Raw genomic sequence first — 23,799 nt, forward strand, 5'->3', positions numbered from 1 at the left:
GATAAGACACAACCGTGAAGCTTTGCCGAAGGGGAAAAAACGGGGTAAAACCCACCCGTTTTGGGACATTTCATCATCCCGCCCCCCACCGGGGCGCGAAACAGGGGAAAACCGCCCATTTTGAACCAAAAAGCCGCCTTTTCCACCTGAATCGGGCACAAAAAGGGGGGAAAGGGGAGAAAACACCGGGCTGGAGCCGCCTCCCCACCAGATTTGTGCATTTTTGGGTTAAGTGTTATTTTTCATGATTTGGGGCTATTTTGGGGCTATTTGGGGTCAATTTTGGGCTGTTTTGGGTCAATCTGGGGCCATTCTGGGTCAACTTAGGGCTGTTTTGGGCTAATTTGGAGCTGTTTTTGGTCAATCTGAGGCTGTTTTGGGCCAATCTGGGGCCATTTTGGGTCAATTTGGGGCCGTTTTGGGTCTTCCCCCCCACCCCCGCCAGCTTCTTCTCCGTTGGGGGGGTTCCGGCTGGTGAAAATGGGGGTGTGGGGGTGGGAGGGGGGGGGGTCGGAGGTAGGTTTTAAAGTTGATTTTTAGAAAAAACAGGCACATTCAGTCCACGGGACCCTGGGGGGGGGGGCAGGGGCAAGCAGGGGGGGTCCCCAGCCCACCCCAAAAAAGCACGGCGGCTCCTTCCCGGGGGGGGGGGCACACCCGCTCCTCCCTGCCGCATTTTGAGGGGAAAAGTGGCGGTTTTAGGACAAAAGCAGCTTCCCCCCCACCCCACCCCAAAACCAAACCCTGTGCAACCGGGACGGGTCGAAGGATCCGCAGGGGCTGGAAAACCCCAAAACGGAGGGGTTTTGCCCCATTTTGAGCCAGCCGGAGGAGGAGCACGGGGAAAACCCCAAAACGTTGGGATTTTGCCCCAATTTTGCGCTGGCTGGAGGAGGATGGCGGGGTGTAAGGCCTCATCTAGGCAGGGGCCGGGAGGAGAGAAAAAAAAACAGGAGAAAAACGGGGGGAAAAAATGAAATAAAAATAAAACCAGAAAAAAAAAAAACTAAAACCTCACCCCATCAAAATTGAAAAATTAAGGAAAACAACCCAAAAACACAATCCCCAGCTGGCGCGGGGCCCCGAATTTGCCAAGAAAAGGGAAAAGCGGCGTTTTGTTCTTTTTTTGGCACGCCACTCCAAGGCGCTGGAGCGGGGAGGATTCGGGCACGTTTTGGGTGAAAAAGCCCAGAAACAGTGACGGGAAGGGGCAGCCCGCACGTGCCGGGCTGATTTGGGGGGAAATTACCCCAAAAATCCCTCCTGAGGGTCAGGGAGGCGGTGGTGGCTGTCCCGGCGCTGCACGACGGAGGAACCCAACGCGCGGGCAGCACGATGAAAGGGAGAAAAGCCACCCCCAAAAGTGATAAAAAACAAAAACAAAACCAAAAAAACAACCCAAAATGGGGGAAAAAGTGTAAAATAAAAGAGGGAAAAAAAAAAAAAGGGAAAAAAAGGGAAAAGCGAGGGCATCAGGAGTTGTTCTGGTTCTGGTAGATGGAGGCTTTCTCCTTCAGCAGGTCCAGACACAGGTGGCAGCTCCAGCTCCCTGGGGGCAGAAATCGGGGGGGGGTCACGGGGGGCTCCCCCCGCACCCCTCGTTAGGGGCCCGCGCTTCGTTAGGGGCCCGCGCTTCGTTAGGGGCTGTTTTGGGGTGAAAAAGGGCGGGTTTGGGGTCTCCGCGCATCTCGGCGGCGGTGAGGGGTTCTTGCTGGCGGAGCCCCGTGACCTTCCTCCTCCTCCTCCTCCTCGTTAACCTTCGAGCGAAGGAGGCTGATAATTAACCGGTTGATAATTAACCGGCCGATAATTAACCCTCTGCCATCGAGGTTTTGGGGTTTTGGTTGTAAATACCTTTTTTTTTTTTTTTTTTTTTTTTTTTTGCTTCGACGCCGTGAGTCAGCACAAAGCGTGAGGGAGAGGAGGACGAAGGAGCCTTGGGTGATAATTCTGGGGCAAAAAAAACGCTTTTTTGGGGTCTCTGCTGGAGCAGAGGAGCCTCAGGGCAATGCCGGCTTGCGCAATCCAAGAATTTTTAACCAAATCGCAAGAATCTCCCCCCAAAAAAGCAGGAAGGATTGGGTCTGCGCGGCTCTCGCTGTTTTGTACCGAATTTGAGGTGTTTTGACCCATTTCTGGGGGGCGCAGCACTCACCCTCGGGGGGCTCCGACATGGGGGGCGTGAGGCAGTACATGTGGTAGCCGCGGTCGCAGTCGTCGCAGAAGAGGAGCTGGTCCTGGGCCGATTTGGGGGGAAATTGGGAAAAAGGGAGAAATTGGGAAAAAGGAAGAAATGGGGGAAAAAGGGGAGGAATTGGGGGAATTAAAGTGAAAGGATCCCATAGGTCCCTCTGATGTTTCCCCCCAAGAAAGCACCGTTTCCTTCCCAAAATTGTCGTTCCCCCCCCAAACCACCATTTCCCCCTAAAAAGCACCATTTCCCCCCCAAAAAAGGTGCCATTTGGCTTCCCAAAAGCACCATTTCTCCCACAAAAGCACCATTTCTCCTAAAAAATTACCATTTCCCCCTCCAAAAACATTTCTCCTTCCAAAAGCACCATTTCCCCCGAAAAAGGCATCATTTTCCCCCAAAAAAACCACCATTTCCCCCCCCCAAAAAGGTGCCATTTGGACTCCAAAAGCACCGTTTCCCCCCAAAAAAGCACCATTTCCCCCCAAAAGGGCACCATTTTCCCCCAAAAGGGCCATCTGCCCCCCAAAAAGCCCCATTCCCCCCAAAATAGCCCAATTTCTCCCCCCCAAAAGCCCTCCTTTCTCCCCCCAAAAAAAGTGTAATTTCCCCCAAAGAAGGCACCATTTCCCCCCCCCAAAGCCCCATTCTCCCCAAAAAGGCACCATTTCCCTCCCCAAAACCCACCTTTCTCCCCCCAAAACCCCCCATTCCCCCCCCAACACCCCAATTTCACCCCCCAAACCCCCCATTCCCCCCCAGACACCCCAATTTCCCCCCCCAAACCCCCATTCCCCCCCAACACCCCAATTTCACCCCCCAAACCCCCCATCCCCCCCAGACACCCCAATTTTGCCTCCCAAATACCCCCATTTCCCCCCCCAAACCCCCCATTCCCCCCCAACACCCCAATTTCGCCCCCCAAAACCCCCCATCCCCCCCCCCCCCCAATTTCGCCCCCAAACCCCCATTCCCCCCCCAAACCCCCCCGTGCTGCCTCCCCCGGCCCCCCAAGCCCCCCAGCACGGGGCAGGGGGGCAGAAGCCCCCCCGGCACGCCCCCCCCGGGGGGCTCACGTCGTTCTCGGAGGTGCCGCAGATGTTGCAGCACTTGCACTCGATGCACTGCCAGCGGTACGTCTTGACGGCTGCCATCATCACCGGGGTGAACTGCAGGCACGAGGGGTGCCCTAAAAAAGTGGGGGGGGGGAAATCAGCCAAAAGTGGGGGCGGTAAAAAGCACCCCCGGCCCGGCTCTGACCCCAAATCGTCGCGTTTTTAAAGAAAAAATGAGTGAAGAAAGAGCGGAGAGGGAAAGGGTGGGAAAAAAAAGGGGCTGGAGGAGGGCTGGTGGTGATCACGGACATGAAACCCTACAAAAAAGACCCTTTAGAAGCAAATAATGGGGCTGGAAAGGGTCTGGTGATGGCCATGGACACGAAACCCTACAAGAAAAACACTTTAGAAGCAAATAATGGTGCTGGCAAAGGTCTAGGGATGGCTATGGACATGAAACCCTACAAAACCAGACACGTTAAAAGCAAATAATGGTGCTGGAAAGGGTCTGGTGGTGCTCATGGACATGAAACCCTACAAAAAAAGATCCTTTAAAAACAAACAATGGTGCTGGGAAAGGTCTGGGGATGCTCATGAACAAGAAACCCTACAAAAAAGACACTAACAGCAAGTAATGGGGCTGGAAAGGGTCTAGTGATGGCCATGGGCATGAAATCGTACAAGAGACACACTTCAAAAGTGAATAAAGGCGCTGGAAAAGGTCTGGGGATGCTCATGGGCATGAAACCCTACAAGAAAGACACTTTAAAAGCAAATAATGGGGCTGGGAAAGGGTCTTGTGACGGCCAAGGACACGAATCCCGACGGAGAGGATCCCTCTACACAGGCATAACCATGTAGGAAAAGGTCTGGGGATGCTCATGGACATTAAACCCCACAAAAAAAGGCACTTTAAAACCAAATAATGGGACTGGAAAAGGTCTTGTGATGGCCATGGCCATGAAACCCTACAAAAAAGACACTTTAGAAGCAAATAATGGGGTTGGAAAAGGTCTGGGGATGTTCATGGCCATGAAAGCCTACAAAGAAGACCCTTTAGGAGCAAAAAATGGGCCTGGGAAGGGTCTGGTGATGTCCATGGTCATGAAACCCTACAAAAAAAGACCCCTTAGAAGTGATTAATGGGGCTGGGAAGGGTCTGGTGGTGCCCATGGCCATGAAACCCTACAAAGACGACCCTTTAGGAGCGAGTAATGGGACTGGAAAGGGTCTTGTGATGGCCATGGCCATGAAACCCTACAAAAAAGACACTTTACAAGTGAATAATGGGGCTGCGAAAGATCTGGTGATGTCCATGGCCATGAAACCCTACAGAAAAAGACCCCTTAGAAGTGATTAATGGGGCTGGGAAGGGTCTGGTGGTGCCCATGGCCATGAAACCCTACAAAGAAGACCCTTCAGGAGCGTATAATGGGGCTGGGAAGGGTCTTGGTATGGTCACTGACATGAAACCCTACAAGAAAGACACCATAAAATCAAATAATGGGGCTGGGAAGGGTCTGGTGGTGCCCGTGGCCATGAAACCCTACAAAGAAGACCCTTTAGAAGCAAATAATGGGGCTGGAAAAGGTCTGGGGATGGCCCCGGCCACGAAACCCTACAAAGAAGACCCTTTAGGAGCGAGTAACGGGGCTGGGGAGGGTCAGGGCACGCGGCTCACCCGAGCGGCCGCAGTCGGAGCAGGACACGAGCTCCTCGGGCTGCCCCGTCTTCTTGTTGATTTTGGAGTCCCCCAGGCAGAAGTCGCAGTAGTTGTTGGGCAGCGCCAGGCCGTCGGGGCCCTTCTTGGCTGTTTGGGGGGGAAAAAATAATAAAAAAGGGGTTAATCGCCCCAAAAACGGGAAAAAGGGGGGTAAAAATGCGGAAACGTGGGGGGAAAAACGGGGAAAAGGTGGGGGGAGAATGGGGGAAAAGGGAAGGAAAGGGGTGAAAATAGGAAGGAAAAGATGAAAGATGGGGAAAGGGGGGTGAGAAATGGAGAAAAGGGGAAAAATGGGGGAGGGAGGGTGGAAATGGGGGAAAAAGGTGAAAAATGGGGGAAAAGGGGTAAAAAATGGGGGAAAGGTGGTAAAAAATAGGGGAAAGGGAGTGAAAAAAATAAGGAAAAAGAGGTGAAAATGGGGGGAAAAGGGTGAAAAATGGGGGGAAAGGGTGAAAAATGGGGGGGAAAGGGGGCGGAAAATGGGGGGGAAAGGGGGCGGAAAATGGGGGGGAAAGGGGGTGGAAAACAGTCCAGAGCATCCCGCTGCGGCAACCCGAGCTTGGGGGAGATGCCCCAAGGGATCGGGGGGCCGGCACGCGTCTTGCCGCTCGGCAGCGTGTGTTTCAGGGAGGTTTTGCCCCAAACTTGCCCGTTTCCCTTACATTTTTGCTCCTCCGAGCGCTGCGAGACGGGCGTGGGGGGCTGCGAGTCGTCCTTGTCGTCCCCCTCCTCCTCGGCCAGGTGGGAGTGAGCGTAGTGGTAGCTCAGCCCCGGGCGGTTCTTGTAGCGCTTCCCGCAGACTGCGGGACACAAACGGGACATTTTTAACCCCCCCCCCACCGCCGAAAACCCCAAAACCCTCGGGCTTCGAGCACGGGGAACCCCCCCCCCTTCGGGGGAAATTTCTAACGGGGGAAAATCGCTGGTTTTTAGGGACGGAGGGAAATCTTTCTCGGGACGGAGGAAGCGCAGCGGCCACGGGCGCAGCCGGCACCTGCGGCGCGGTTTTGGGGTCGCCCCCTCCTCGGGGCACCCCCGAAATTTTCCCAATGCTGCCCATTTTCAGCCCCGTTTGCCCATTTTCTACCCCATTTACCTGTTTTCTTCCCCGTTTGCTTGTTTTCTACCCCACTTTCTGCCATGTGCCCGTTTTCTGCCCCATTTTTCCCCCCTTTGCCCCGTTTTCTGCCCCGTTTCCCCATTTTCCACCCCATTTTCTGCCCCTTTTTCCCATTTCCTGACCCATTCCCCGATTTTCCATCCCATTTTCCCATTTTCTGCCCCGTTTTCCTCATTTTCTGCTCTGTGTTCCCATTTTCTTCCCTGTTTCCCTATTTTCTGCCCCGCTTCCTCATTTTCCACCCCATTTTCTGCCCTGTTTCCCCATCTCCTGCCCCATCTTCCTATTTTCTGTCCCGTTTTCCCATTTTCCACCCCATTTTCCACCCTTGTCCAGAAGTCGCAGGGGGGCGATCCCCAAACATCCCCCCAGCCCCCGGGTCCCCACATTTTCCGTGCATTTTTCCACATTTTTTTTCCCCACCGAGTGGGGGACAAAATCTCCTCCCCCCGGGGAGGGTTTTAAATCCCAATTTTTTCCATTTTCCCCCTTTTTCAATAAAAGCAGGCATCGAAAACACCACAGCAAGCGATTACGACCCTTTTTTGTTGGGTTTTCGCCCAAACGAGTGCTCTAGAACCCCCCAGGGAGGGTTATAAATCCCAACTTTTCCCATTTTTCCCAGGTTTTTGCCCAAATGAGCGCTCTCAAACCCCCCGGGGAGGGTTTTTAATCCATTTTTTTTCCCCATTTCCCCCCTTTTTCAATAAAAGCAGGCATCAAAAACACCAATCTTGTTCACCCCCCCCCCAGTCGGCGAGGAAGAGGAGTCGCCGCGAAGCCGCCCCCGTTTTCGCTGCTTTTTTAAGCAGGAAAAGTTTATTTTTGCCCCTTTTTTTTTTCTCTCCGCAGCGATGTGCTTTGGCGTCTCTTGAAAGAGGCGGCGTGTTTTCCCAGCCCCGCCGCGGCGGGGGGGGATTAAATTTTTGTTTTTCCACCCAAAAGCACCCGCTGCAGAGGGGTCAGGGGGCTCGGAGGCGAGCTTTTGAAGTCTTTTTGCCTCTCCCCCTCCCTTTTTTCCCCCAGCGAAGAAATTAAATAATTAAAATTATTATCAAAGGAACCAAAAACGAAGGTTTCGGGGGGAGAGAGGCAGGAGGGAATGAAATAAATGGTGAAAATAATCCGAAAAGGAACCAAAACCGGACGTTTTGGGGAGGAGAGAGGAAGGAGGAAATAAGATAAATAGGGAAAATAATCAGAAAAGAAACCAAAAACGAAGGTTTTGGGGAGGAGAGAGGCAGGAGGGAATAAGTAGTGAAAATAATCATAGGAGGGAATCAAATAAACGGTGAAAATAATAAGAAAAGGAACCAAACACGGACGTTTTGGGGAGGAGAAAGGCAGGAGAGAATGAAATAAATAGGGAGAATAACCAGAAAAGGAACCAAAAATGAAAGTTTTGGGGAGGAGAGAGGCAGGAGGCAATAAGTAGTGAAAACAATCATAGGAGGGAATCAAATAAACGGTGAAAATAATCAGAAAAGGAACCAAACACGGAGGTTTTGGGGAGGAGAGAGGCAGGAGGGAATCAGATAAACGGTGAAAATAACCAGGAACTCTAAAATAAAGCAGACAGAGAGCGGACTACCTCGGTCGGGAGGTTTCAGGGAATGCTTTTGTTTGTAACTATCTGAAACACAGAAAGAGAGAGGTGAGAAACGCACGCACGCACCCGTGCCAAGCGACAGAGGGGACTCGGGGGGGGGCAGGCGAAAAAACGAGGGGAAAAAGGGGAGAAAAGGGGGTTTTGGGGGCGGAAGAAGCCAGCGGCAGCTTGTGCAGGACAGGAGGAAGAAGAGAGAAAGGGAAAGCCGAATTTCAGGCTGGTCCGGGGAAGCTTTGTCCTTTTCTGGGGAACTTCTGTCCCTTTTTTGGGACCTTGCATCCTTTTTGGAGACCCAAGGTCCTTTTTTTCAGGACCTTTTATCCTTTTTTCAGGACACTTTGTCATTTTTTGGGGACCTTTTGTCCTTTTTTCGGGACCTTTTGTCCTTTTGTGGGGATCCTTCACCCTTTCTTGGGGACCTTTTGTCCCTTTTTGGGGGCCCTTCGTCCCTTTTTGGGGGCCCTGCCTCCTTTTCAGGGGACCTTTCGCCATTTTTTGGGGACCCTTTGCCCTTTTCAGGGGACCTTTCGTCCTTTTCAGGGGACCCTCTGTCCTCTTCTGGGGACCTTTCGCCCTTTTTCAGGGACCTTTCGCCCTTTTTCAGGGACCCTGCGTCCTTTTTTGGGGACCTTTCGCCCTGCCCCTGCATCCTACAGGGGTTCGCAAGTGCCCTCCTCCCTCCCCAGGTGCCTAAAATCTCCCTTTTTTAACAAAAAATAAAAGCAACAAGTGTTCAAGCCACGCTTTATCCCCAAATCAAGCCACCCCGGGGTTGGGGTACTCACTGTCGCAAGCGTAGGGTTTGTCCCGGTCTTCCAAAATTGCCGCGTCCAGCTTCTTGCGAGCCCCTCCGACGCCTTTGCCCTTTTATTTTTTATTTTTTTGGGGGGGGAAAAGGCCAAAAAAAAAAGAGTGAAATCACGGCCCGGAGGCTCGCCGCCGCCGCTTAGTGGGGACGGAGCGAAACAGCTGCGGGATCGCTTTGGGTCCCGGGCTCTTTCCCCTTTGGGGTGGGAAGACCCCGAGAGCTCCCCTCGTTAAAAATTAGGGTAATTTTTTTTGGGGGGGGGGGGGGGGGGGAGGGGTAATTCAGGCTCAATTAGTGGCTTAACGACAGATTCAGGCACCAGCAAAGTGCCAAAACTGTTGGGATTTGGAGGAAAAATAGCACTGCGGGTCCTCCAACAGGTGCCAGGACGGGGTTAGGCACCAGCAAAGCACCCAAAATTTGGGGATTTGGAGGAAAAACAGCGCCGGGGTCATCCAAAAGACACCACGATGGGGTTAGGCACCAGCAAAATGCCAAAATTGTTGGGATTTGGAGGAAAAACAGCACTGGGGGAACTCTGACAGATGCCGGGATGGGGTTAGGCACCACCGAAGTGCCAAAATTGTTGGGATTTTGAAGAAAAACAGAGCCAGGGGTCATCCAAAAGACACCACGATGGGGTTAGGCACCAGTAAAGTGCCAAAAATGTTGGGATTTGGAGGAAAAATAGCACTGGGGGACCTCTGACAGATGCCGGGATAGGGTTAGGCACCAGCAAAGTGCCCAAAATTTGGGGATTTGGAGAAAAACAGCACCGGGGTCGTCCAAAAGACACCACGATGGGGTTAGGCACCACCGAAGTGCCAAAATTGTTGGGATTTTGAAGAAAAACAGAGCCAGGGGTCATCCAAAAGACACCACGATGGGGTTAGGCACCAGTAAAGTGCCAAAAATGTTGGGATTTGGAGGAAAAACAGCATGGGGACCTCTGACAGATGCCAGGCACCAGCAAAGTGCCCAAAATTTGGGGATTTGGAGGAAAAAGGGTCCCCACCTTGGCTTTCCCCTTCCCTCGCCGCTTCGGCGTGTCCTCCTCGTAGTCCTCGTCGTCCAAATCGTCGAGGAAATCGTCCGGCTCGAGGATGCGCTGGGGGAAGAGGAGAGGGGTTGGTGGAGGAAAAGCCTCGGGACGGGTAAAGGGGGGCAAAAAAAGAAGGGGGGGGGGAAGCGTCGGGTGCCCCCCATCCCGAATTTGGACGAGGACGGAGGGTTTTTGGGGGGAAAAGGGGTGGAAAATGGATAAACTCAAACCCAAGAGGCTCAAAAAGTCCCAACGTAGCGCAAAGATGCCTTGAAGAAGGAGGAAGGGGAAAAGAAGAGAGGCATAGGGAAATTTATCGTGGTAAAAGAACCCAAAAATGGGGGGGAAAAGGGGTTTTACGTAAAATTACGCTGCACTCTCGTGCTTCAGATGATTAAACCGCAGGCACCGGTGGTGAAATGGTGGATTTGGGGGGGCTCGGCCCCCTGATTTCCCCCCAGGCGTGTGCCAACAGGGGATTTAAGTCAGGATTTAAGGCTGGGAGGAAACGGCGCTTTTTGGGGGGAAACGGTGCTTTTTAGGGGGGAGAAATGGTGGTTTTTAGGGGGGAATGAAGCTTTTGGGGGGCAGAAATGGCACTTTTAGGAGGAGAAATGGTCATTTTTGGGGGGAAATGGTGCCTTTTGCAGGGAGAAATAGCACTTTTTTTGGGGAAATGGAGCTGTTCTGGGGGAAAATGGTGTTGTTCTGGGGGAAAATGGTGTTTTGGGGGGGGGGAATAGAACTATTTTGGGGGGGAAATGGTATTTTTTTAGGGGGAAATTGAGCTTTTTTGGGGGAAATGGAGCTTTTAGGGCAGAAGTGGCATTTTTGGGGGGGAAAAGGCACTGTTTGGGGGGGAAATGGCGCCATTTTTGGGGGGAAGAGGCACTTTTCGGGGGGAATACCATTTTTTGAGGGGGAGAAAAGGAGCTCTTTTGGGGGGGGAGAAATGGAGCTTTTTTGGGGAGAAATGGAGCCTTGGGGGATAAATGGAGCATTGGGGGGATAAATGGAGCCTTTTAGGGAAGGAAATAGCATTTTTGGGGGGGAATAGAGCTTTTTTGGGGGGAATGGAGCTTTTAGGGGGGGAAATAGGGCTCTTGGGGGAGGAAATGGCACCTTTTTTAGGGGCAAATGGTGCTTTTGGGGCTGAAACCAAGCCTTTTGGGGCAGAAATGCCATTTTTAAGGGGAAAGTTTTCCAAGGAGGCTCCCCCCGCACCTTCCGCGCACGGCTGTTGGCGACGGGGAACTCGCCCAGGCTGTCGTCGTCGATGCGGGGGTCCGGCAGCGCGCGCTTCTCCAGGGGGTCGGTCCTCAGCAGGGCCTCCAGGCTGCTGCCGTCCTGCGAGATCAGCCCGTCCTTCTTCAGGGCCTGCTCCGCGTCTGGGGGGGAGAGAGGGGTAAAACGGGGGAAAAATGGGGGGAAAAATAGGGATAAAATGGGGGGGGAAGGGGGAAAAATGGGGGAGAAAATGGGGGGGGGGAGGGGAAAATGGGGGAAAATGGGGGAAAAAGGGGGAAAAATGGGGGGAAAAGGGGGAAAAATGGGGGGAAAAGGGGGAAAAATGGGGGGAAAAATAGGGATACAATGGGGGGGAAAGGGGAAAAATGGGGGAGAAAATGGGGGGGGAAGGGGAATATGGGGGAAAAAAGGGGAAAAATAGGGGAAAAAGGGGGAAAAATGGGGGGAAAAAGGAGAAAAATGGGGGGAAAAAATGGGGGGAAAAGGGGGAAAAATGGGGGAAAAAGGAAAAATGGGGGGAAAGGGGGAAAAATAGGGGGAAAAAGGGGGGGAAAAAGGGGGGAAATGGGGGAAAAAGGGGGAAAAATGGGGGGAAAAAATGGGAGGAAAAGGGGGAAAAGGGGGGGAAAATGGGGGAAAAATGGTGGGGAAATAGGGATAAAATGGGGGAAAAATAGGGATAAAGTGGGGGGAGAAAAGGGGGAAGGGGGAAAATGGGAAAAAAGGGGGGAAATGGGGGAAAAAAGGGGGGAAAAATTGCAGAGGGAAGGGGGAAAATGGGGAAAAAAGGGAAAAAAGTGGGGAAAAATTGCAGGGGGAAGGGGGAAAATGGGGAAAAAAGGGAAAAAAGGGGGGAAAAAGGGAAAAAATGAGGGAAAAAATGGGGGAGAAAATAGGTGGGAAGGGGGAAATGGGGAAAAAATGGGGGTGGAAAAGGGAAAAATGGGGGAGAAAATGGGGAGGGAAGGAGACGATGGGGGAGACAATGGGGGAGAAAAGGGAAAAATTGGGGGAAAAAATGGGGGGGAAGGGGGAAAATGGGGGAAAATGGGAAAAAATAGGGGGGAAAGGGAAAAAATAGGGGAGGGAAGGGGGAAAATTAAGGGCGGAAAAAGGGGGAAAAATTGGGGGGAGAAAAATGAAGGAAAAAAGAAGGAGGGAGAAGGGGGGAAAAAGAAAGGGGAAGAAATGGGGGGAGGGAAAGAAGGGGGGAGAAAAAAAAGGCGGATGAAATTGGGGGGAAAAAAGGGGGGAGAAATTGTGGGGGAGAAAAAAAAGGGGTAGAAATTGCGGGGGGAGAAAAAAAAGGGGGAGAAATTGGGGGGAAAAAGGGGGAGAAATTGGGGGGAAAAAGGGGGAGAAGGGGACGGGGACGCGTGCCGGGCTCGCCAGGCTGATTTCACCACCTCCTCCGCCCCGCTGGGACCAGATGGAGGTTCAAGGAGCCGTGTAGGTCCTTAGCAGCATCGACGATGGGACCGAGACCCTAAAAATCACGCAGAAAGCGGCGGAAAAAGGCTTTACCCGGTTTGATGGAGGGGAAGGAGAGCCTGGGGTCCTCAGGAGGATGAGCGCGGCGTTTCTTCCTCCAGCGGCGCGCGGGGTAGGAGTAGAGCTGCCCGGCGGCTAAACCTGGGCGCGGGAGGAGATAATTAGGGATACGAGGGTAATTACGGGGAAACAAGGGTGGTTTTTTGGCGGGATTTGGGCCGTACCCGGCCCTCGGTGGCGTTTCTCCATCCAGATGTAGCAGTTGCTCTGCGCCACGCCGGTCTGCGAGTCGAGGAAGGGCAGGCGCACGCTGCGCTCGGCGCAGAGCCGCGCGTTGTAGTTGTGGCACTGCTCCATGGCATCGCGGTAGTACTGCTCGCCGAGCCTGCGGGGGGAGAAAGGGGGGGTTACGGGCAGGAAAAAATGGGGGGAATCGGGTAAAAAAAAGGTTGGGGTGGTGGGTTCCAGCGGGGTGAAGGTGTGGGGGTCACGGGAAGAAACGGCGGGGTGGGGCGCGGTGGGGAAGGGGTTAAAAAGGAGCCCCAAAATGGGATGCGGGGAAAAAAATGGGTCAGAAAGGAGAGAGGTGGGGAAAAATGGGTGAAAAGGAGCCCCAAAAGGGGTCAAAAGGAGACCCAAAATGGGATGTGGGGAAAAAATGGGTCAAAAGGAGAGTGTGGGGAAAAATGGGTGAAAAGGAGCCCCAAAAGGGGTCAAAAGGAGCCCCAAAATGGGATGCGGGGAAAAAAATGGGTCAAAATGGAGAGCGGTGGGGAAAAATGGGTGAAAAGGAGCCCCAAAAGGGGTGGAAAGGAGCCCCAAAATGGGATGTGGAGTGGGAAAAATAGGTCAAAAGGAGAGTGGTGGGGGAAAATGGGTGGAAAAGGAGCCCCAAAACGGGTCAAAAGGAGACACAAAATGGGATGCGGGAAAAAAATGGGTCAGAAAGGAGTGTGGGGGAGGGAAATGGGTCAAAAGGAGCCCCAAAATGAGATGTGGGGGGGGAAAAATGGGTCACAAAGGAGTGTGTGGGGGAAAAATGGGTGAAAAGGAGCCCCAAAATGGGTGAAAAGGAGCCCCAAAATGAGATGTGGGGAAAAAAAATGGGTCAAAAAGGAGTGTGGTGGGGAAAAATGGGTGAAAAGGAGCCCCAAAATGGGCCAAAATGCACTAAATATCGATTTGGGTAAATAAACACCGATTTGGGTAAATAAATATCAGCTTGCTGGAGTGTCAGGGGACATCCAGTGCTCAATTTCTGATGTTTTAGCCCCAAAAAGCTGGAGGTGGAGGCGTTTCAGGCATGTCAGCGGCCGTGTCCCTAAATCCTGTTTTTTTCCCCTCTTTTGGCTGCAGAGGGAGCCCCAACACCAGGCCTGGGGAGGTGAAACCTTCCCGAGGTTCTCATTTCTGCCCGATTCACCCCAAAAACGAGCGCCCCACTAACACAAAGCCCTAAAAGCGCGTCGGTTTAGGGCAAAAAGGCCGGAAAAAAAGAGTCTGCCTCGTGTTGGGGTCGGAGGGGGACGGCAAAAAGCCTGGGAGACGCCCCCAAAAAATGGGGAAAATGATGAAAAAGTCTGGAAAGAGCACAAAAAACTATGGGAAGAGCCCGAGAACCTATGGAAAGAGCCCAAGACCCTATGGAAGAGCCCAAGACCCTATGGGAAGGTGCCAAGAATCTACAGAATGTGCCCGAGAACCTACAGAATGTGCCCGAGAACCTATAGGACGTGCCCAAGACCACTCCAGGATCATATAGGGTCGTCCCCCCAAGGACTGTATAGGGGGAGGAGAGGTTCCCCAGCTCTATAGGGGAACCCCAGCTCCATAGGTCCCCTCGTACGGAGCCGTATATGGGGCACTTCTATAGGTTCCTGTCTCCCAAGGACGTATGGAGACCCCTGCCCCTATAGGGCACCCTGTTATAGGGCCCTACAGTGGGGATCCCCCTCTGCAGGGATCTATAAGGGGCATACAGACAGGTGTATAGGGGCTGCTGCCCCCATACAGGGACAAATCCACACACAGGGCTCCACACAGCCCCTCCGGGCCCTATAGACCCCCTCCCAGGGCCGTACAGGAGGAACATCCCCCCTAGGACCCTCTTGGATCCCCTACAGAGACCCACAGAGGGGGACAATCCCCCCTCAGGCCCTATATACCCGCTCCCAGGGCAGTACAGGGTGAAAATCCCCGCCCCCCCGAGCCCTCTAGGATCCCCTATAAGGACCAATAGGGGGTGCGACACCCCTCCCCAGGCCCTATAGACCTCCTCCCAGGGCCTTATAGGGGGAAAATCTCCCCATAGGACCCTCTTGGATCCCCTATAGGAACCAACAGGGAGTGCGACAGCCCCAACCAGGCCCTACAAACCTCCTTCCAGGGCCCTCTAGGGGAAAAATTCCCTCCTAGGACCCTCTTGAATCTCCCATAGAGACCAAGAGGGGGGGACAATCCCCCCCCAGGCCCTATATACCCCCTCCCAGGGCCATATAGGGTGAAAATCCCTATGCAGAGCCCTTTATGATCCCCTATAGTGACCAATGGGGGGGGTGCAACCCCCCCTCAGGGTCCTACAGACCCCCTCCCAGGGCCTTATAGGGGGAAAATACCCCCTAGGACCCTCTTGGATCCCCTATAGGGACCAGTAAGGGGAGCAACATCCCCCCCCCCCGGGCCCTATAGACTATATCCCAGGCCGTTATAGGGAGAAAATCCCCCCCAGGAACCTCTTGGATCTCCCATAGGGACCGGGGGGGGGGGGGGACACAACCCCCCCCTCAGGCCCTATAGACCCCATCCCAAGGCCTTACAGGGGGAAAATCCCTCCCCAGAACCCTCTAGGATCCCCTATAGGGATCAACAGGGGTGCGACCCCCCTCCCCAGGCCCTATAGACCTCCTCCCACGGCCTTATAGGGGGAAAAATCCCCCCACAGGACCCCCTTGGATCTCCTATAGGGACCAATAGGGGTGCGACCCCCCTCCCCAGGCCCTATAGGCCCCCTCCCAGGGCCTTATAGGATGAAAATCCCCCCCAGGGCCCTCCAGGATCCCCTATAGGGACTAACAGGGAGGAGTACCCCTTCCAGGATCCCTATAGACCCCTTCCCAGGACCTTATAGGGGGAAAATCCCCCCTCAGAGCCCTCTTGGATCCCCTATAGGGACCAACAGGGATGCGACCCCCCTCCCGGGCCCTACAGACCCCTTCCCACGGCCGTATAGGGGGAAAATCCCCCCAAAGGACACCTAGGATCTCCTATCGGGACTAACAGTGAGGACTATCCCTTCCCGGGGTCCTACAGACCCCCTCCCAGTGCCTTACAGGGCGAAAATCCCCCCCCAGGGCCCTTTAGGATCCCCTATAGGCACCAATAGGGGGAGTGCCCCCCCCCTCCGGCGCCCACTTGGACTCGCCCGCCGTGGGGCAGCCCCGCTCCCCGCGGCCGGGCCGGGCCGGACCGAACCATTGCGCCCCCCCCGCGCGGGGGGGGCCGAGGCGCACTCACAGCTTCACCACGTTCTGGACCACCGCCGCCATTTTGCCTCCGCCGCCGGGGGCCCTGCGCCGCCCAGCGCGCATGCGCGGCGAGCCGGGAGGGGAGGGGGGAGAGGGCGCGGAGGGGAGGGGGAGGCGGGGCGAAGAGCGCATGCGCGATGAGTTGGAGCTGCTCGCTCCCCCCCCCCACTGCGCTGTTTGGGTTCTGCGCATGCGTGGAGGGGGCGGAGGCGGGAAAGGGGCGAGGAGGGGAAAAAGGGCGGGAAAAGGGAGGGGTGAGGGGCAAAGGGGCAAAAAAGTGGGGGCGCAAAAATAGGGGGTGGGGGGCAAGATGGAGGGGCAAAATGAGGGGCAAGGGGCAAAATGGAGGAAGTGGGGGGCAAAATGGAGGGGTTGGGGTAAAATGAAAGGGGTGGGAGCAAGAAGGGGGGCAAAATTTAGGGGGTGGGGGCAAAATGGAGGAGCAAAATGGGGCAAGGGGCAAAGTGGAGGGGGCAGGGGACAAAATATAGGGGGTGGGGGCAAGAGCGAAGGGGAAAATGGGGGGCAAGGGGCAAGATGGAGGGGGTGGGGGGCAAGATGGAGGGGGTGGGGGGCAAAATTTAGACGGGGGGGCAACATGAGGGGCAAAATGGGGCAAGGGGCAAAGTGGAGGGGGGGGGGGCAAGATGGAGGGGCAAAATTAAGGGGGTGGGGGACGAAATGGAGGGGGCATGGGGCAAAAGGAAGGGCTGAGGGGCAAACCCCCAGAAATCTAGGATGGTTTGGGTCGGAAGGAACCCTAAAAATCACCAAATTCCTAAATCCTGCCCCATAATCAGGCTGCTCAGAGCCCGTCCAGCCCGACCTTGTGCCAGGGATGAGAGACGTTCTCCTGGAAGAGAAGACTTAAATAAAATAAATTAAATTTTATTAATTTTTAAATTGATTTCCGCGGTTTGTTGGGGACCGCACCCATTGCCCGAATCGTAAGAGGGTGGGATACAAAGACAGACTCAAAATCTCCGTTTTTTACTCATTTGGAGGCATGAAATCCCAAAGAGGCCTCACATTATTAAAAAGTCACTAAACCAGCCCCAAAGCTGAGTTTTAATCAATTACCCCAATCCTACAGCTGCTTAAAAGTCCCACAGCCTCCTCCCATTTAATTCTGTAGACAAGTTTTTGTCAAGTTTTTTGTCTTTTCCCTACATTACGGCCAATTCTGGTTTTATTTTTTCTATTTCTGGGCCTTTTCAGGGCAGATTTTGACAGGAAACTTTATTCAGGCCCCAAATTCTGGGGGCAAAATGGAGGATTTGGGGGTTTTTGGTGGGAGGATGAGGAAGGAGGGGTGCCGGGGGATGAGCAGGAGGGAAAAAACGTGAGGGAAATGGGGGAAAAATGGGGAAAAATGAGGATAATGGGGACAGGAAGCCGAAAGGATTCAGGAAGAAAATACAGAAAAATGACAGAAAAAAAAAAAATCTATCCTGTGACAGGGCGGTGAGGAGTTGGAGCAGAGCGGGCAGCAGTGAGGATTTGGGCTGAAATCACGCTCTTTTGGGTAAAAAAGAATTCCGGGGGTGAGCACACCGCTTTCCTCAGGGTTTTTTTTGACACTTTCTTGGCTCCTCCGTGTGGAAAGATGAGCACAGCGGCGGTTTTTCCCCGATTTTTCGACTTTTAATACCATTTCTGTCTAATAAGCACTGGATCTGAGAGAAAACTTTTTATTTTTTTAGGATTATTTATTGCCTGTAGGGAAAACTTTATTTTTTAATATTATTTATTTTTCTGGAGGGAATTGACGTAGAAATCTCCATTTTTTGCACAAAATTTCTTCTTCCCACCCGGCGACAGCCGTGGGCAGAGCAGCCTTCCCCCTGCTGCCGACCCGCCAGCCTCCTTCCTTTATAAATTTGTGCAAAAAACTTAAATCCATGAGGTTTTTTTCCCTCTAATTTGCTGGGAAATTGGGTTATAGGATGCATCGGGGACACCGCAACCTTCTTCAATGCAGCCGCCCTTTATCTTAAACCCCTCCCTTTCCCCGAGCTGTAATTAATCCCTCAAAGCCCTCGTTAACTTATTCTGCTTCAATTTTCCCCAAAAAAAGCGAGGAGAAAGGCGTTGTTTGGTGCTTGCGGGGTGAGTCACGGCAGGGAGCTTTTTTTCCTGCCGGAGTGACTCACGCTTCTCAGAACGGGTGTAAAAACGCTGGGTTTAGCAACATTCATTTCCAAAAATCGCTCCTTTGGGGAGTGACTAATTGGGGAGTGATTAATTGAGGAACGATTAATTGGGGAAGGAACGCACGTGCCGGCAGGGTGGGGTCCTGGGCAGGGAGCCTGGCAGGGAAGCAGGGGGAATCCCAAGTGGTTGCGCTGTTTTTTTTGGCTAAAGTGGCTAAAAAGTAACTTAAAAAAAATCAATAAAAATGCCCTTTTTTTTTTATTTTATTTTCAGCTTCTTCAGCAGGGGAGCGGTGAGGGAGATGAGACACCGAAAAGAGGGGGGAAAAAGGGGAAAAAAATTATGTGAGCCAAATTATGTGCTCAGAAGGGTGCTGTGATCCCCGGGAGCAAAAAAAATGTATCAAACAAGGTGGGCTTGGGGCCCAATTAAGGCCAAATTGGAGCAGTTGATGCCCCAAATAAATGAAACAAATAAAATTGAGCAGGCTGCCTCCTCCTCACCACGTCTTACTCCAAGCAGGGCTGTTAGCTTGCCGATTAACCCCAAAATCTTGCCAATTAACCGCAAAATGTTGCCTTTTAACCCCCAAATCTTGACATTTACCCCAAAACATTGCCATTTAACCCCTAAATGTTGCTCTTTAACCCCAAAATCTTGCCGTTTGACCCCAAAAGTTGCCATTCAATCCCAAGTTAGCTTTCAACCCCAAAATGTTGCTGTTTGCCCCCCAAAATGTTGCCATTCTCTCCCAAGTTACCTTTCAACCTCAAAACGCTGATATTTAACCTCAAAAGTTCCTATTTAACCCCAAAATCTTGTCATTTAACCCCAAAAGTTGCTGTTTAACCCCCAGATTTTGCCATTTGCCCGCAACCTTCCCTGTAAGCATCCCCAGAAGCAAACGGGCCATGTAAATGAGAGCCAGGACACGACTGCACAGTGCTCATTACTCTAATGCCTCGTTAATTAACGAATGCCTCATTAATTAACAATTCACCCATCCAAAGGTCGGCCGACAACATACGGAAACACGATAAACCACCAAAAAAAAGTCAGGGAGCTCCCCGAGAGGTTCCGCAGCAGCCTTCTTCTGGGCTAAAAAGTGCTGAAAATGGTTAAAAGCAACGCAGTTTATTAAAACCCAAAGTTTTTTAAGCCCCAGCGGGATTTTCTTCGCCTCGATCCTGGGTCACGAAGGAAAACGGAAGTCCCCGTGGCCCATTTTGCCCCAAGATCAGCAGAATTGGTGTTTCTGGCGATTTGGGGAGCCTGAGAACACTTGCGCTCTCCTCCATGTCTCATTTTCACCTTTCCAACTCCAACCCCGCGCTCCGGGCACGATTTTCCTTGCAAAAACGGCGTTTTTCAGCTTCTCCTTCTTCTCCCTCACCCTCAAAGCCTGGTGGGGTGGGTGTTTTTTTTTCCACAGAACCGCCGAATTTCCCCATTTGCGGCGTTTTTGCTTGATCAAGCCAACGCGTTGGGAGTTATTTCACCAATTCCTCCACCAAACCCCTCCCGAAATGCACGGGGTCGGCAACGGTTGAGTTTGAGCCAACGGGAAAAAGGAAAAATGATGGAAAAATACCTGGTTTTCGCCATTTTTTTGTTGTTTTTTTTTTTCCCTTTTCCCGTTTTTGCTCGCTTTCAGGTCAAGATCTGCACCGATCCCTCCGCTTGATGCCTCTCCATCACCTGCAGGACGTCCTCCAGGATGGACGGCCCCAAGTCGACGTGGAGGGAGAGGAGGGAGCCGGCGTGCGGGAGGAAGGGCTCGGCGCCCCGCTCTTCCTCCTCTTCCTCCTCCAAGCCAACCCGCTCATCGAGGTGCAACCGCGGCGGTTTCGGAGGAGCCGGCGCCGCCGGCAGCGTCAACGCCTGCGGGGCGCCCAGAACGGGTAAAGAAACGGCGTTTTTGAGCAACGGCGAGGCTGTCTCCGAGGCCGGGCGCTCCCCGAGGGTGGAAGTCCTGGCAAATTGGAAGGACGAGGCGCTGGTGGTCTCGGCGCGGGGCAGGAGGTGGAATTTGCCGCGGAGGAAGGAGACGTCGCCGAAGGTGTCGCCCTCGCCGCCGCTGCCGACGTGGATGGTGTGGCGGAAGTCGCCGAGCGGCGGGCTGATCATGTCGCAGGACAGCACGTCGTGCAGCTTGGCGCGCTTCCCCTTGCGGCTGCCCCGCTTCAGGTAGATCGGCGCCTTGGCGGACATGGCCGGGGGCTTGGGGCGGGAAGGGAACAGCGGGGGTAATTAGTTAATTGCCAGTCATTGAGACTTCTAGGCTTTTAGTTGGTCGGACGCATTATAGATAACGAAACAACCCAAAAAACTCATTAATTCCAGGTGCTCTTTCTCCATTTTAGTTGGTCAGACACCTTATCGATAACGAAACAACCCAAAAAAATCATTAATTCCAGGTGCTCTTTCTCCATTTTAGTTGGTCAGACACCTTATCGATAACAAAATGACCCAAAACATTAATTAATTCCAGGTGCTTGCTCTCCAGTTGAGTTGGTTGGCCGTGTTACTGATAATGAAGCGATCCAGGTAATTAATTAATTCCAGGTCATCTCCTCTTCTCCACTTTTAGTAGGTTGGATGCGTTATTGATAACAAAACAACTCAAAACATTAATTAATTCCAGGTGCTCTTCCTCCAATTTAGTTGGTTGGCCATGTTATTGGTAACAAAGTGACCCAGGTGATTAATTAATTCCAGGTCATCTCCACTTCTCTTGGTTGGATGTGTTACCAATAATGAAATGACCCCAAAAATTCATTAATTCCAGGTGATTGTTCTCCATTTTAGTAGGTCAGACACATTATCGAGAACGAAACAACCTGGAGAATTAATTAATGCCATGTTATCAATAACAAAATGACCCAGGTAATTAATTAATTCCCTGTCACTTCTCCATTGAGGTTGGTTGGCCATGTTATAATGAAATGGCCTGGAGAATTAATTAACCCTAGGTGCTGTTTCTCTAACTTAGTTGGTTGGCCATGTTATCGATAACAAAACAACACAGGTAATTAATTAATTCCAGGGGCTCTTTCTCTATTTTAGTTGGTTGGCTGTGTTATTGATAATGAAGGAACCCAGGTAGTTAATTAATTCCATGTCACTTCTCTATTTTAATTGGTTGGACACATTATCAATAATAAAATGACCCCAAAAATTAATTAATTCCAGGTGCCCATTCTCCATTTGAGTTGGTTGGCCATGTTATTGATAACGAAGAGACCCAGGTAATTAATTAATTCCAAGTCCTCTTTCTCTATTTTAGTTGGTTGGCCATGTTATTGATAACGAAACAACCCAGGTAATTAATTAATTCCATGTCACTTCTCCATTTTAGTTGGTTGGCCATGTTATCAATAACAAAATGACCCAGGTAATTAATTAATTCCAGGTGCTTTTAGTTTGTCAGTCCCATTACCGATAATGGAATGACCCAATTAATTAATTCCAGGCACTCTGCTCCTCTACCTGGAGCTGGTAGCCATGTTACCGATAACGAAGCCCAGGTAATTAATTAATTCCAGGTGCTCTCACATCTCCATTTCAGTTCATCAGCCACATTATCGATAACAAAACGACCCAATTAATTAATTCCACGGGGGTGAGCCCTCTGGGAGTTGCTTTTGGGCTTTGCTTTGGCTTTTTTAGCCTAAAAGAGGAGATTTTTTTTAATTTCAAACACTGTATTTCGCTCTTCCAGCCACCCAGCCCCACGCTTAATAAAAGAATAACTACAAAACCCACAGATTTAGGAAAAAGGGAAGGAAATTGTGATTTCCCCCCCCCCTCCCGTTTTACTCCTCTTCATCCAACCCCACCAGGTTATGCGGCCGGTTCTAGGCACAGGTTTTGAGAAATGGGGAGGAAGCGAGCGAAATAAAAGCAGAAGACACTCAAGAGCGTTGAGTTTTGGGGTAAAATCCCAGCATTTTGTGCTTGTTTAGAGCACAAAACGATGGCAGGAGCCCGCCTGAAGGCTGACACTGCAGGATCCGGCTTCGTTAATCCCGGGTGGATTAAAGCGTTAACGACAGCCTGCGGCAGCAGCTTGGCCAAAAAGTGTTGAAATCGTTGGGGGAAAAAAGAAAAAACAAACAGACAAAAACAAAAATACACATTTTTGCCTTGTTTTCCTCAAGCCTGGCCGCTTCTATTCAGTGCCTGTGAGCAGAAATCGCTCTTTTTGCCCTTTTTCCCCCCCAAAAGCATCCAGAGCTCGCTGTGAACGCCCTTTGTGTCCGTCAAAAGGGGAAAAACGACCTTAAAAAATTACATTTAGGGCCAACACCTCCTGGAAAAAGGGTCAGTGGGACACAAAACCACACAGAATTTGGGTTTTTAGGACAACAAAAATCCTCCAAATCCCTTTTCCCCGATGTTTTCCAGCTCCCCCTGGCCAGCGGTGTTGCTGGGCAGGGCAGAAGAGGTAAAAAGTGGTTAAAAATTCTGTTTTTTTTTCCCCGTTTTTAGCGACTTACGCTCCGTCACGCGAAGGCTCGCTGGCGATTACCGGAGCGGCGAATTTCCCATCCCGGCACCTCCACGGAGAAAAACCTGCAAAAAAAAGAAAAAAAAACACAAAATAAGGTAATTTAAAAAAATAAACAGAATCCTCTGGGACACCTTAAGGGGGAAAAAAGCAGAAAACAAAGCTGCTCCCCCCTGCCTCTGCCTCCCTCCCGTCCCTTTTCGAGCCTTTTTTTGGGAGAAAATCCACCCGGAGGAGGCTCGGGGCCGGAGGACGCAGAATAAAGCCCCCCCCGGGGAAGGATTTGGGGTGAGAAAGGGGAATTTTGGGGAAAGGGGAGCACTCGGGAAGGGGATTTTAAGGGGCGGGGGTGTCGCGGAGCCTCGGTTTCGCCGGACTCACCCCACAGCAGGGGGGAAAAAAACCCAAAAGGTGAAAAGGGGGAAGAAAAGGGTGGTAAAAGAGCAGGAAAAGCAGCGGGGTTGGGCGGCTCCCGCTGCCGGCCCCGCCACCGCCCGCTCCTTTAAATCCCCTAAATCCGGATTAAACCCCCCGTTTACACCCCAAATCCCATTATTTCGGGGGGCTCCGAAGGAGGGGGGGGCGGTCGGAAACCTGGCAGCCGGGCGGCAAAGCGCAGCGGTGACGGGGGGCAGGAATTGGGTTTTTTGGGGGGGGGGGTTAGGGTTTAAAAATCCTTCTCCCCCCCACCCCAAATTTCAATCTGATTTAAACCCGATTTCAATCTGATTTCAACCCGATTTCAGTCAGGTTTGGGACCGGGGTCCGAGCAGGATTTGGGGTCCCGACGAGCCCCGCCACCGGCCGGTTTCCTTCTCCCGGCGACCCTCAGTAGGATTGCGCAGCGGGAACCCCAAAACCTCCCTTTTTAGCCTTAAAAACACGCTACCTCCCCCCCCCCCTTTTTTTTCCCCCTTTTTCCACCTCAGCACCAGGGCCCGGCAGCGCAGGAAGGAGCAGCGAGGCGACCAAGCCCCACCCCGGAGGCCTCGCTTCCCTCTTCCCCTCCACGCGAGGGGAGGCCCCAAAATCCTTGAGTTCGGTCCCAAAAACCCATTCCCCAAAACCCATTCCCCAAGAGTTTCTCTCAACCCCCTCGCCCGGCCCTGAGGATTTTTTTGGGGGGGAAAAATCGTTGGAAACCCGTGATTGAGCCCCCCCCCCCCCCCCCGCCTCAATCTGCCCCAAATGAGGATTTTTGTTAAAGTAACACTTTTGCAGGTGTTTTAACTGAAAATGGTGTTTTTATGAGGGAAACTGAGGCGGGGGTGGAGCTGGGGGAGGAGTGAAGCTGAAAATGGGGCAGAATTGGGGCTCTGCTCTG

At 52.4% G+C, this 23,799-nt stretch overlaps 2 protein-coding genes and 1 long non-coding RNA gene across 5 annotated transcripts; 1 reads left to right on the plus strand and 2 right to left on the minus strand.

Moving 5' to 3' along the window:
- Positions 1 to 274: 274 nt before the first annotated feature.
- LOC136789235 (zinc finger protein ubi-d4) lies at positions 275 to 15,941 on the minus strand. Of its 2 annotated transcripts, XM_066989222.1 has the most exons (12): positions 15,801 to 15,941; positions 12,512 to 12,672; positions 12,321 to 12,428; positions 10,773 to 10,936; positions 9,522 to 9,614; positions 8,484 to 8,562; positions 7,681 to 7,722; positions 5,632 to 5,769; positions 4,928 to 5,056; positions 3,268 to 3,380; positions 2,156 to 2,237; positions 275 to 1,549 (listed from the first exon to the last, which is right to left on the minus strand). In XM_066989222.1, exons 1-12 carry the CDS (start codon positions 15,872 to 15,874, stop codon positions 1,473 to 1,475), a joined length of 1,260 nt encoding a protein of 419 aa, XP_066845323.1. In that variant the 5' UTR covers positions 15,875 to 15,941; the 3' UTR covers positions 275 to 1,472. The 2 variants fall into 2 exon arrangements, with proteins under 2 accessions (XP_066845323.1, XP_066845324.1); XM_066989223.1 differs by lacking the exon at positions 7,681 to 7,722.
- A 2,960-nt stretch (positions 15,942 to 18,901) lies between these two features.
- LOC106049804 (cdc42 effector protein 2) lies at positions 18,902 to 23,566 on the minus strand. Of its 2 annotated transcripts, none has more exons than XM_048055943.2 (3): positions 23,400 to 23,566; positions 22,465 to 22,540; positions 18,902 to 20,185 (listed from the first exon to the last, which is right to left on the minus strand). In XM_048055943.2, exon 3 carries the CDS (start codon positions 20,174 to 20,176, stop codon positions 19,616 to 19,618), a length of 561 nt encoding a protein of 186 aa, XP_047911900.2. In that variant the 5' UTR covers positions 20,177 to 20,185; positions 22,465 to 22,540; positions 23,400 to 23,566; the 3' UTR covers positions 18,902 to 19,615. The 2 variants fall into 2 exon arrangements, with proteins under 2 accessions (XP_047911900.2, XP_047911901.2); XM_048055944.2 differs by lacking the exon at positions 23,400 to 23,566 and adding an exon at positions 22,857 to 23,045.
- On the plus strand, positions 21,976 to 23,334 carry LOC136789299 (uncharacterized). The gene is made up of 2 exons (XR_010828143.1): positions 21,976 to 22,763; positions 23,222 to 23,334. It is a non-coding gene; the product is annotated as an uncharacterized lncRNA (long non-coding RNA).
- Positions 23,567 to 23,799: the final 233 nt, after the last annotated feature.

Source organism: Anser cygnoides, unplaced genomic scaffold, assembly GCF_040182565.1.
Source record: "Anser cygnoides isolate HZ-2024a breed goose unplaced genomic scaffold, Taihu_goose_T2T_genome scaffold_43_1, whole genome shotgun sequence".
Lineage (NCBI taxonomy): Eukaryota > Metazoa > Chordata > Aves > Anseriformes > Anatidae > Anser > Anser cygnoides.

Coding starts and splice junctions, on each gene's coding strand:
- LOC136789235 (XM_066989222.1), bottom strand. CDS start 15,874: ATGCGCGCTGGGCGGCGCAGGGCCCCCGGCGGCGGAGGCAAAATGGCG. Junction 10,937..12,320: donor CTTCCCCTCCATCAAACCGG/GTAAAGCCTTTT, acceptor TCTCCCCCCCAG/ACGCGGAGCAGGCCCTGAAG. Junction 2,238..3,267: donor GCGGCACCTCCGAGAACGAC/GTGAGCCCCCCG, acceptor AAATCGGCCCAG/GACCAGCTCCTCTTCTGCGA.
- LOC106049804 (XM_048055943.2), bottom strand. CDS start 20,176: ATGTCCGCCAAGGCGCCGATCTACCTGAAGCGGGGCAGCCGCAAGGGG.